Raw genomic sequence first — 12,347 nt, 5'->3', positions numbered from 1 at the left:
ATCAATCAAAGTATATTTTTAAATGTTTCTCTTCGTTTCGTTTTTGGAGTGGAGCCACCGCTGTCGCGGCCGTGGCTTATAAATGATGTTATTGTTGAGAGCACAATTTCTTCTTTTTTTCTTTCTTCTATTTTGATTACATTTTTGGGGGGCGTTTTTCCATAGGTTACAGAACTTACAAAAGTTGATCAGTTTTGAGCGACTAATCCAATTTCCTCTCGTAGATTTTCCTTCAGTTGCACAACTGTCATAATAGCCAGCGACGGGGCACGGCTTCGCGAAGCTTCGGTCTGTTTTCCAATTGATTACACGACACCCACGCCTGCTTTCGGCTAATCCTTGGGCCACGACAGGACCCTTGCACTCATAATTCCCTTACAGGAACATTTCTACTTTGCTGAACACAGGCCGATCTAATGTCATTAGGCTGCCATTAGTTGTTGACTGATTTTGATTTGATTTGATTTTATTCTTCCTTCCAAAAAAAACGAAATACCAATATTTTGGGTTCTTCAAGGGGTATCCATTCTGAAGCAGAGGGTATACATATTTGAATGGTAATCTTCGGGGATATAGTCCACTTGTTCAGCACTGGGTATGCCCCAAGTCGATGCTCTCTCACAGCTCAATATATTTTGCCTTTTGTTTAGGGATTTGCCTTTTTGGGTCTGCGGGTCTTTGTTAATTTTTGCAGAAACATCTTTTGTCTGTCTGTCTTTCTGCCTGTGGCCTGTGTTCGGGGCTAATCGAAATAATTCATTTAGAAAAAAAAAGAACAGGAGAATGGATGGAATCGTCCTAAATGCCAGACAATTATGTGGAAGGTATGGTCCGAACAGATAGAGATCAGTCAAGGTTAGGGCCCAAGACACCGGCAGCACACACACACACACACACACAAACAACGAAAAAAAAGGGATACCATAATACCTCTTTGAGGCGAAAACAATTCCCGGAAATTTATGGATAAACTTTTGTTTTGATTCGAGTTCACTTAACTCTGTTCGGGATGTGCTCGGCTCTCCCGCTCTCCTGCTCTCCCACTCTCCGGGAACACTTTCCGAACTAATTAACAGCTGAGCGGGCCAGAAGAAGTTTTTGGCCAAATGGATCCCTATTCCCTTCATTCGGTTGCGAGGGATTAAATGTGTTCTGTCTGTGATTTTTACAGCTCCTTCGGCTGCTTACAAATCGCTCGACATTTGGCGCAACTTCCACTCGAACATAATCATAAACTTGTGTTAATTATTTTTCATATGCTACTGCAACCTCCACGCCCCCACGCCCCCACGGCCCGCCCCGTTGGGCACAACTTTTATCTGTTTAACGTTAATTAGTTTTGTTTGGCAAAGTGAAATTTTTGATTTCTTTTTCCGCGAGCGCGGCGAAACTTTTCATGAACTTTTTTCGGGCAATCAAAGTGAATTGAACTGCAGGATGTGCTGGTTGCAGTTTTGGCAGCTGCATAAGTGCAAAAGTTTAATTAAAAGTCCTTGTCGAGCGGAGCCCAGCCGCCATATCCTCGACGAGACCCTCTAGGATTGCACATTGATTTTTTTTCTTCCGTTTTTTGTGCCTGCCTCAGAGCACTTTGGCCAAAAATTAACTTAAGAATGCAAATTGTTTTGTTAGCACCTAATTTTTTGACATTATCAAGGGGTCGCCGGGGCAGGGACGGGGAGTCCCCCTCGTCTTCTGCAACAAAGTTTCGCAGCGCAAAAATCTTGGAAAATATTTTTGTACGAGCATTTCTTTTTTGCATAATTGAATTTTCCCTGCGTGTTTGACTGCCGCTTGTTCAACAACGTTGTCGGTGGGTCGTGGAGTCGGGGAGTGGCTGAAACTTTCCCCGAGTGGAAAAGTTCGTCTAGATGGAAATATCCTTAAAGGGGGATAATCATACCAGGGCTAATAAATGCCCTACTTTATTTTTACATGTCTATCCCGAGCATAAATATTCCCTTCTACATTTACAGATCAAACCAAAACCAAATTACAATAATTCGAAATACCAGGATTTAGGCAATTAGACAATTATTACAATTACTATTTTAATATTGAACAATTGCCGTCGGAAAATATTGTCCATCTCTATGCAAATTATTGTTTCCAATTTAATTTTTTTTTTTTTGAGGAAGATGGAAGCTTATTCGGAAATTAACAGAACATAAAATCCATCAAAGCCGTCGGCAAAAATAAATACAACAAGTACTTGCCCTTAAAATTTTTTTATTTTTATGGATCTTTATCTTTGAGTGTAAATTTCGTTCACAATCTGGATAGGAAAAACCCGTCGGAAATGGAAAGAAAACAATTGATTGATTTTATGTCTGGATTATCCGACGGCAAAACCATCTTCAAAAGGAAAATGTTCCGCCGTGTTGACTCTTGGTTCCTGAATCTTTCCGAGAGTTCATCAATGTCGTGCCGTCATGTGGTTCCGTTTTGTGCTCTGAAAAATTACCGCCATCAATAAATGAAATATCAGACTGTGTTTTCGTTTAAATTTTCTCATTGTTTGTTTTATTGACTTTTATGTTTGGCAAAAAATTGATACAATTTCTGGCAAACCCTCATCGTCGACATTCGATTCAGTATTTTGCTCTTGAGATAGAAAAAAAATCTTCCGGAAAAAAAAATCGCTTAAAAAAGATCTTACAATCTATTTCAGATTACATAGAGAGTTGAGTCTGTCAATTAATTTAAATATGCTTAAAATCTGGAAATTATTGCTAGAGAAACTATTTTTTTGTTTTCCGTACAAAATGTTTTTGTGAAAATATTCTTTTAGGGATTTTTTGTTGTTTTTTTTTGCATACATTTTTTGTTGTATAATTTTTTCGTAGAAACAAAACCATTATCACAATCGCTTTGATGATTAAACTAAAAAAAAAAAAAATATTGTCGGGGGAGTCCTGGGGCGGTGGTCGATGGGTGGCTTGGGTGGCTGGTTGAAGCATATCCTGGACAGAAATGTGGCTGATTCATGACTGGGTTTTTCCTTTGTACTTATAATTCTGGACTGGACTGTAGTTCTCTTCTCTTTGCTGTTGCTATTGCTGCTGCTCCTCTCCACGGCTCTCTTTCGGCTCCGCTTACTGCTTACTGGGAGGGCTTGCGGTACTTGCCGCACTTGCGTCCGCCCCCGGACCGTGGCAGGCACTGGCTGGCCGCGCTGTCCATGAACTGGCGTAGGGTCTCGAGGACGACGGTGGCCAGGAAGCGCCACTGGGAGTCGCGTAGGCGCAGCAGCTCCTGCTCCTGTTGCGCCGCCTTGCGCAGCAGAGTCGCCTGGTCGGGTATGTAGAAGGCCACTGCCATTGCTGCCGCTGCCGCTGCTCTTTGTCTCGTCTCTCTTTTATAATTGCACAATTGCGGGCAATCGACTGATGACTCAATGACTTTCTCTTCTTTGAATATTAACTAAATGCTTTGTTGCTTATTGTTACGCACACACACGCCACAGCACAGATTCGAGTTCGTTCACTTTGTTCTTGGCTCTGCTCTGGCTCTTTACATGTATCTTTATTCAACTGTTTGTCTTCGCCTCACGTCCGCACGCTTCGCTGGCTGGATTTTGAATGCGGGGTGAGCGCTGCCCGATGCTATTTATACCAGCCGCTCTCTCTCTCCGCTGCGGTGGTTGCGCTGCTCGTTCTGTTCTGCTCTCATTTCGCTCTGCTCGCACATTAATGTGCTCGCATTTCCTTAGGCTCGCTCTCTCTCCCTCTCTCTCTCTCCCTGTCTCTCTCTCTCCCTCTGTCTTGTGCTCTGTACGAATTTTTTTGTTTTGGTATTTTTGTTGACATCGTCTCTTTCGTATTTTTTCATCTCACCGAAAATAAAAAAAAAACCCGTAATTTGTTGTTGTTGCCAGGGCGCCTGAGTGTGGGCGTGGCAGAGGTATAGGTATAGGCGAAAGCAGAAGCTGAAGCAGAAGCAGCGGCCGCACTGACAGTGACAGTGGCAGTGGCGGTGGTGGCAGCGCGGCCACCTTGCGCGCCTGTTGCCATGCGTGTTGGCAACGTCGCTGCCTTTGTTGTAACTGTATTCGGCGAGAAGTACAGTTAGCATATTAATTGTATTAAATCGTCAGGCAATGACGATGATGAAAGACGTACGAAGAGGATTTCTCGTGCTTTCGGTGTGACAGAGACAGAGAGAGAGAGTGACACGTGAAATATGGGCAAGTGGCAAGAAGTGGGCCTAGTACATCCATGGCGAGCCCTCCAAGCCCTCCAAGCCCCCAACGACAGCATCTTTCTTTACAAATGTCTCCCCACACACTTCCGACTAAATATTATGACAATCTCTCATAAATTCACGTTATGCATATACCATGTAAGGTGCACATCCAACAATGGGCTCGTCCCGTCCTCATTTTCGTATTTCATATGCAATCTTTATTCCCATTAGAGCGGAACAACTCGGATATGATCTGTACGTTTTTCGTTGGAAATTCCTTTATAAGTATTATTTACGAAAATGTCGCCGAGGATTATGTATACTACGTATGATTAATAATTATCGTGCTGAAACTCTTTCAATGACTTCTTTTATAGTATAAAATGGAAATGATATATATTATTTAATGATTGTAGTAGCAATCCAGACGGAAGAACACTTTTATCAACTTGCGGTCAGTTCATAATGTTATACATTGTATTAAAATAATAATGATACAATCGGGCTTTTCCCAGTTCTTAGTTTCCTCGATCTGTTTGCCATACGCTTCCCATTTGATGGAATGATGTGTAAATACTTAAATAATACTTTAGACAGGACCTATTTATGAATATGATTTAGATTTTGTATAGATATAGAGTACATAATTCTAAAGAACATCCAATTCAAAGTTGAATTGTACCCATACATGTCAATTGGGAACCCATGGAACTGTTGGTGAGGTCTCTATAAAATCCTTTTACATAAGTCACCAAAATCTTTGTCCATAACTAGCCTACGGATGAGTTCCTATGTAAACTCCACCCACAATCCCGTAATGTTGTACCCAGAAACACACACACACAGTCGAAACCTTACGGCGAGCGTCTCAAGTGCTTCCACTGGGATGGATAGAGCAGCGCTACCACTTAGGGGTGGCTCTGCGTCATCGTCATCGTCTACGGCCACCGAGTACTTCTACGTCTAGGTCTATTGTTGGCAGAACTACTTGTTGTCTGGCCTGCTCGCTCGGTCCGGTTCCATCTCTTTCGCGCATTTATATGTAGTTCTTTTTTTTTTTTTTTGTGTGTCTGCCTTCGCTTCTCCGCCTAGGGCTTGGCTTTTCCGGGTTCATGTCGTCGTCGTCGTCGTCGTCGTCAGCATAAATCGCAGCAGAGGCGTGGCTTATTTCCTAACAGCATTTCATGCTCCAGAAGGCAAAGAGGAAGCCAAAAAATGTGTGTGTTTCTCTCTTTCGCCTTAGCCCATTGGGGGACCAAAGTGGTTCAAGCTGAAATTTTCGTTTTGGGTCTGTTTCTGTTTCGGTTTCTTTTTTTTTTGTGTTCTCTTGAGTGTTTGTGTGTGTGTGTGTGTGTGTGTGGGGCGGAGCTATGCTTTGGACCTTTTTCGGTTGTGGCTGAGTCAGTGCCCAAAATGGGTGGAGTCTAAGGTCTTGGGTCTGGGCCAAATATGGTGAGAGGTAGCCCCTGAAAACGATTACGATTACCGAGGGTAATTCGCGCATTTAATATAATTGAGGCTCTCGAATGTCAATTAGTTCGATGATTGCCCTCTTGACTATTCGGGACTCGGGACTCGGGACTCCGGGACTCCGGGATCCATCCCCTAGAAGATTTTCATCTAATTTTCCAATTGCTCAATGAGCCGTAGTCATCGTCTCAATGATAGTAATCTTGATGTTTGCTTAACTCTTGTTTTCCTAAAGGATTACAGGCCCAAAAGAAATCCCACCAGTCATGCGGGTAATTATTGCAAATATTATTTAAATTAAGCACGTTTCCAGAGGGTTGAACTGAAGATTGACTTGCCACGAAACCCATATATCATTTGCATAGCTAATTGTCATAAGGCTCTTCTGGGAGTCTTGTCTTGTGGCTTCGATTGTTCGATTGAGTTTTCAATCTGCATGTCAAATGACCCACATAATGGTACTCATTCCTCGAAAGTGTGTCAATCCCGGAAACCCAGCCACATCAGTTTCCGAATCGGGATCCCAAATTCCACTTTGCATTTTTAAAAACCTCCATTTCATCAGCCTCTGGCTTTCAGTCTTTGTCTGGTCTTGACTGCTCTTGACGTCTGTGCGGGCAACTCATCTGCGATCTGGATCTGGATCTGGGACTGCCTCAAATGTTGTATACAGTACAGTATACACATTCCATAACATTCGCAGATGCTAATGAGTAATATCAACAATGCGATAACTTGCGCAACTCCGCGGATTTCAGCGCTGTCATTTGTACCGTTTTTGCGCTAAATCGGGCATTTTTATTTTATACAAAAAAAACAATGACAAAGAGTATTATTTTTTATGCTTGAACCCCGCACACTCGGTGGGCTTTGTATTTATTTAATACAAGAAATAAAATCATATATCAAATAGCATTTCTTTCAATATATTCAGCATTTTCAAAAGAAGAGCAACCTCTTTCTTTTCTTCATGTGTATCGTATCGTAATTGCTAAATCCAGAGCAGAGACACGAAGCTCAACGAAGAACCGAAAGAATCCCCGCTCCACGAACCGAAAGCCATAATCGCACTGCCCTCGCCCCTGGGCGCTCGATCTCGAATTTCTCACTCTTTGGTGTTTACGTTTCCCTTCTGGGGCTCCGTTTCGTTAATTTGTGTTAATTTTTTATGAGCTCTACTGGTGGTCGATCTTGTCAGAAACGTTTTCATGTTTGTATGCATGTATATTTTGTATTATTTGATTTCCCATTTCTTGATAGAGAGAGAGGAACAAAGACAATTGCCAAGTGATCCGTAGCACATGGGTCATTAACTCTCACTCTACTCCCCGCTCGCTCGCACCGCTCACTCACTCACTCACTCACTCACTCACTCATTTTGTAACGGCTGTCATTGAGAGCTGCTTAGGCAGACGCTGCTGCGATCGGTCGTCGTCGGAAGCTTAAAGGCAGCGATTCCCAGGCCCCAGCCGCGTCGGCGATGAGTCATACACACGAAACCCCTCATACATAGGGGGTGGGGGGGGTTCCACTTGCTCTCTCATTCCACAGCCCAAGAGGGCGAGAGATTAGAAGGCCGAACATATTGATACCCTTGCAGGTCGACTATTTATCTGAGATGGTTCCGAGTGATAGAAGGGCCCGATCCAAGACACATAGATACAGCCCAGGGGTATATGGCAGTGGCTTTCTCTGCGTGACAAACTTTTGGTCTGGTCCATAATACCCTCTGCAAAGTTACCCATAACGAGACCCATTTAATGTTGTTTAACGAGTGTGTGTTCTCTGGTTTTTAGTCGGTGGAGAAGAGGAGACGAGAGCTGGGCCTTGATGATCGTCTCACCGTCTGGTGCATAACTGTTCACGGATTCGGACACTGGTCCCCCATCCCCCCATCCCTCATCCTCTTCGCTCGCGCACACACACCAAACGCAAAAAAGTGATACACCATGCAGGAAAACTGATATGCCGATAAGATTGGACGTGGACTCGGACTCGGACTCGGACTCGGAACGATCCACTTGGACCGTCCGTCCGTCGCGTCGTCGACTGCCTTTGTTTAATTTATTTGATTGTTCTTTTTTTTTGTTTGCCTACCGAAGATCTCTGTCCGTCCCTGTCTTGTACAAACATGTCAGTGGGTTCTCTTTCTTCTCTCTGTGTGTGTGTGTGTTTTTTTTTATTTGAGTAATTTTCGCCCCCTTTTTCCATAGATTTGATGGTTAGATAAGACATTTTCGGTATGGGTTCTCTGATTTTTCGTTGTGTTCTTTTATTTGTGAAAGGTGCGTGCATCGACATGTCTGGGCAGCTCTTCATCTGGGCCTCTCTGTGTATTTGCCTTTTGTCATTATTTGTCTTAAGTCTTAGTTGCACTAATATTTTCCCCATGGGCAGTAGTCAAGTGCTCGTATGCACCAGTGGGAGTTGGAGTGGGAGAGCAGTCTCCCTATGAGTCATGCTAACCGACGATATGGTGCTGGTTTGTGGGTAAATACATATGTATGTGGAAATTAGAGATTGTTTGGCACCTACCGAACTCTCTGAGGGATACTTTTAAAGAGCTTTCACAGGAGAGATCCAATAGGTAGGAGCTTGTATCGTGTGTGGAGGACTAAGACCCAAAACTTCTGCTTCAAGGTGGGGATTTTCCACTATATCCACTTTACAAAGCTTTATAAAAACCTCTGCAAGTCCAGTAAGATTTCGAAATACCGATATACAAAAACCTTTCACACTTAAAAGTTCTATAACTTCGAAACCATCTAACCTACACTTAAATATCAAATGTTTACTAATAGATATATGTATGTATGTATATTTAACCTTAATCTAAGCTAGCCTCATATATTTTTAAACATTTTTTTAAGACACTTTTAACAATTAAAAACAAAAATACAAAAATATTTGAACCGGATTTCTTATAAATAGTTTTTTGTATTTATTTTACTTTTAAACCAAAAATTAGTATTTGGTAAAATGATTCCTTTGGAAGTACTGTTCATTGATAAATATTGTTTTAACATTTTTCCCTTTAAAGAATTTGCGTTGGAACCCAGTTACAAGGATCCGCCTTTCGAAGTGCATATTTAACCAGTTCCCAGAGCATCTTAGGACCTGAAGGATGCCTGTCTCTGAAAATCCAAATGGGACTATTAAAAATAGAGACAATTGGTGAGTGCATGGAAAACGAATAGTTTGGAGGAATTGAAAATGATTTGCCCCGAAATCCCCACAGAATATACATATATGTATATTGGATACTCAGAAGCAAATTTATTGATCAAACGAGATATGGAGAATTCTTAACAAGCTCAACCATCATCAATAACCCGAGCAATTAAATTTAATATCATTTAAGTGGGGGGATAAGTCCGATATTGATTTAAATAAACGTGGAGGAGACAGACGAGAACAAAAAATTACGATAATTGCATCCGTAGATAGGGTGAAATTGTTGAATTACAATAAATTATATAATTTAATTTATGTTTATGAGTGGAAGGCGTATATTTGGTGGCTATAAAACATTTTTGGATGGTATCGTTGGCCGTTTCCTGCACACTATATACCACATATATGTATTTACATATAGCCGGCCAGACGTGGCGGCGTCCCCGTACCCGTACCCCATCCTTCCGCCTCTTGATCCTATTCAAATTTCTTCTTTTATCTATTTTATGGCCAAGTATGTGAGGAATGAGTATGTGAGTATGTACACTTTGATTTCGATGCTTTTCTCCTTTAGTTTTATGGGGCATCTTTTACGACCTGCCGCCGTCTGGAGCGGGGGGGGCCATTGATAAGAGCGATTCGCATACGTGACATTTGCAAATTTTTTAATGCGCCATTTGCATTGGCACTGATGCTCCCAGGCATAAAACACCCCACCCCCCCACTGGTGCCGCGGGGGAGTGCCAGGGGGCGCGGGCGAGGACATATAAAAGACAATTTGAGGCGCCATGTGTTGCATATTTCATGGCGCTTTTGACGCAATGCATTAAATTTGCAAACCAAAAAGAAACCAGAGGAATGTGCCCCCCGTTGATGTACAGACCAAAGGATACCCCTTAAATTGGTTTTGGAGCAGTAATTGGCAGCCCGCAGGCTGTTTTTTATCGATGTCACATACCATCTAATGCGTTGAGCAGACCCTGCAGGAGTCTACAAGTACCCAGGGTATGGGTATCTCAAGAGAAAGGAGAAAACTGTAACGAGTTGAGTGAATCAAGATGGAATAGGTTTTAAATGTTTAAGTGGCCATAAAAGAATTATTTCCTCCATAGATAAGTAAGCGATATTCAGTTCTTAAAAAGAGAGAGAGAGACAGAGAGAGAGAGAGAGGAAGCGTCACTCGCTGGCGTGACGTCAGGAAACAGTTTTGGAAAACCTTCTTTTTACCTCCGCGTGTGGCACTCAACAAATATAGACACATGTGACATTTATTTCCTCACCAATAAACATTTGCATATATGTAAATATTGAACATCGTTTTTGTACAAACCCCCAAATCAAATTAATTTTAATTATCGTCCACAATTTGATGATTGCTTTAAGACCGATTCGACTCCCCCTGTTGCGGGTATTTAAAATGCTCAACGCCTATTCTGGCCTATAAATTGTCCAAGGCAATTAAGTATCGCAGGAGGCGATAAAGGCACATCGTTGACTAATAAAGCGCCAAGGGCCCGAGTGCCGAGTTCCACGGCTGTCCCTTGAGATGATGCCCTGCCCTGCCCCTTGCCCGTTGCCCTGCCCCTTGCCCCGGCTGACAATAACTCATAAAGGCATTTTAGCCTGTCCGGCCTGCCCTCGCGCTTTGGACGGCTAATGACCAGGACTTTGGGTCTTCCTCCGCAAATGGCGCGCAATTAGTGTGCAATTTTTGAGCGCTAGGTGCCGCGCACATCTGTGCCCCCGGCCCCCATGCCGCGGCGCCCTTTCCACCCACTCTAAACACACATGATTAGTACCGAGTGTGTGTGTTCTTGGCGTTGTAATTGCTTTTTGTAATTTATGCCCGCCACTCGGCTGTCGATGGTGCTCTCGCCTCCCCGACACTCCCCCGACTTTTCGCATGCCCCTGCCCAAAGTGTATTCGTGCTTGGGTGAGGGCTGCCTTACCTTCGATGGATGCACCTTGCCTCATGGCCTCTCCTCTGAAGGGTATTCCTATGCGGACGGTCCTCAGTCAACGATGGATGGGCAAAGGGTATTCAAAGCTTCGGCCTGTCCTTCGGTCCATTTCCTCTGCTCACCCACAACCCAGGACGCCGGCCCTGCTGATGATGATGCACTTTGGTCCATCATTATGACAGCTGCTTGACGACCGAAAGGGTCGTTTTTGGTCTGGTCTTTGGTTGGGTTCTGCGGCTGATTGGGTACATTTTTCTTGCTCGGTGGCGGCTCATTTTTTTCAGCCCCGCAGCCCGCCATGAATGCGCTTTGCGACATTTGACATGTGGAATTACCGCTTACACCCAGCGGGCAGCTGATGCCTGCCTCGTCATGGCGTCATTAGACCCCACCAGTGGTTCGTTTCTGGGGGCTTTGAAGACAAGGATTGCCCTCTGATCAACTTGTACTATATGATCGCCCCTGACCACCGCAGAGCAGGGGCCTCCACGACCTCCACGACCTCCACCTGCCGCGCATTTTGACCGCCACATCGTCGGACAGGACAGGTTCATTCATGCACAAATTGTTCAAAGTGAAATTCATTCCCGGCTGCATTTGTCAGTTTGTCCAGATGTCCCCGCGCCAAAACATTTTCCGAAAAATACCCTTGCTCAGGGTATCGCCAATGATTTCTATTAACCAAAAATGAGTACTCTAGGGCTGGTTTTATGAGGAGTTCTACGACTGTGGCAGTGTGTTTGGGGCTTCGGTCTTGCTTTTGTCGGGCAAAAATGTTGCAAATGCGCTTTTACGCTTTTGACTTCAATTTTTGCCAGGCCGAAAAGCTCTTTTGATATTTCACTTTTCAAAAATACATATACAACATTTGTTGTTGTTGTTGTTTTTGCTTTTTTTTTTGTGTATTTTGTAATCGCATTAAGTGCGCTTATTTAACGCAAATCTGCCCGAGACCGAGCCCGAGACCGAACCCGAGCCATCATCAGAGCCTTGATCCTGGCCAAAACGCTAATGATGACTAATTTGTTTGCTTTGCCGGAGAGTCCTTCCCTCACGAATGTACTCCGTGCCCCGTGCCCCGTGCCCCGTGCCCCCGTACCCTTCGGTACATTGAGTGGAGGCACATGTGTGGTGCGGCCACAAGTGTTTGCCAGGGACTTCATCCTTCGTTCTCTCTGCCACTTCCTCTGCCACTGCCTCTGCCTCTGCCACTTCTCTCGGAGTCGGAGTTTCTTTTTTGTTATTTTTGCAACATTTAACGCTTATTTGGGTCTTGGCTAAGCTTTCCCTGGCTCTGTCTCCGGCTCTCTTTCGGCTTTTCACTCTGTTTGTTTTTACTTCTATTTTTCGTATTTGTTTTTTATTTGTTTTTTTTTTTTTAGACAGCCTCTATGGAATCCGTTTTTGCTGGAGTTTGTTGTTTTTAGATGCAGCGCACAATTAATTTCCAATTAGCATTTTGTTTGTCTCGAAAATGTGCTGAGCAAATGATTCGGGTGGGTGGGGGGAGTGCCACATGACACAGCTGCAAGGTGGTGGCAGGAAATACATACGTA

The 12,347-nt window shown here is 43.6% G+C and overlaps 1 protein-coding gene across 1 annotated transcript; it reads right to left on the bottom strand.

Moving 5' to 3' along the window:
• Nucleotides 1-2,494: 2,494 nt before the first annotated feature.
• Nucleotides 2,495-3,593, bottom strand: LOC108165504 (cell death protein rpr). Its single transcript, XM_017301562.2, has one exon. It carries the CDS (start codon nt 3,319-3,321, stop codon nt 3,103-3,105), a length of 219 nt encoding a protein of 72 aa, XP_017157051.1. The 5' UTR covers nt 3,322-3,593; the 3' UTR covers nt 2,495-3,102.
• Between the last annotated feature and the right edge of the window lie 8,754 nt (nt 3,594-12,347).

This window comes from Drosophila miranda, chromosome XR, assembly GCF_003369915.1.
Source record: "Drosophila miranda strain MSH22 chromosome XR, D.miranda_PacBio2.1, whole genome shotgun sequence".
NCBI classification, from domain to species: Eukaryota; Metazoa; Arthropoda; class Insecta; order Diptera; family Drosophilidae; genus Drosophila; species Drosophila miranda.
The sequence above is the reverse complement of the archived record's forward strand: the minus strand, read 5'-3'. Positions and strand labels throughout refer to the sequence as shown.

Coding starts and splice junctions, on each gene's coding strand:
- LOC108165504 (XM_017301562.2), bottom strand. CDS start 3,321: ATGGCAGTGGCCTTCTACATACCCGACCAGGCGACTCTGCTGCGCAAG.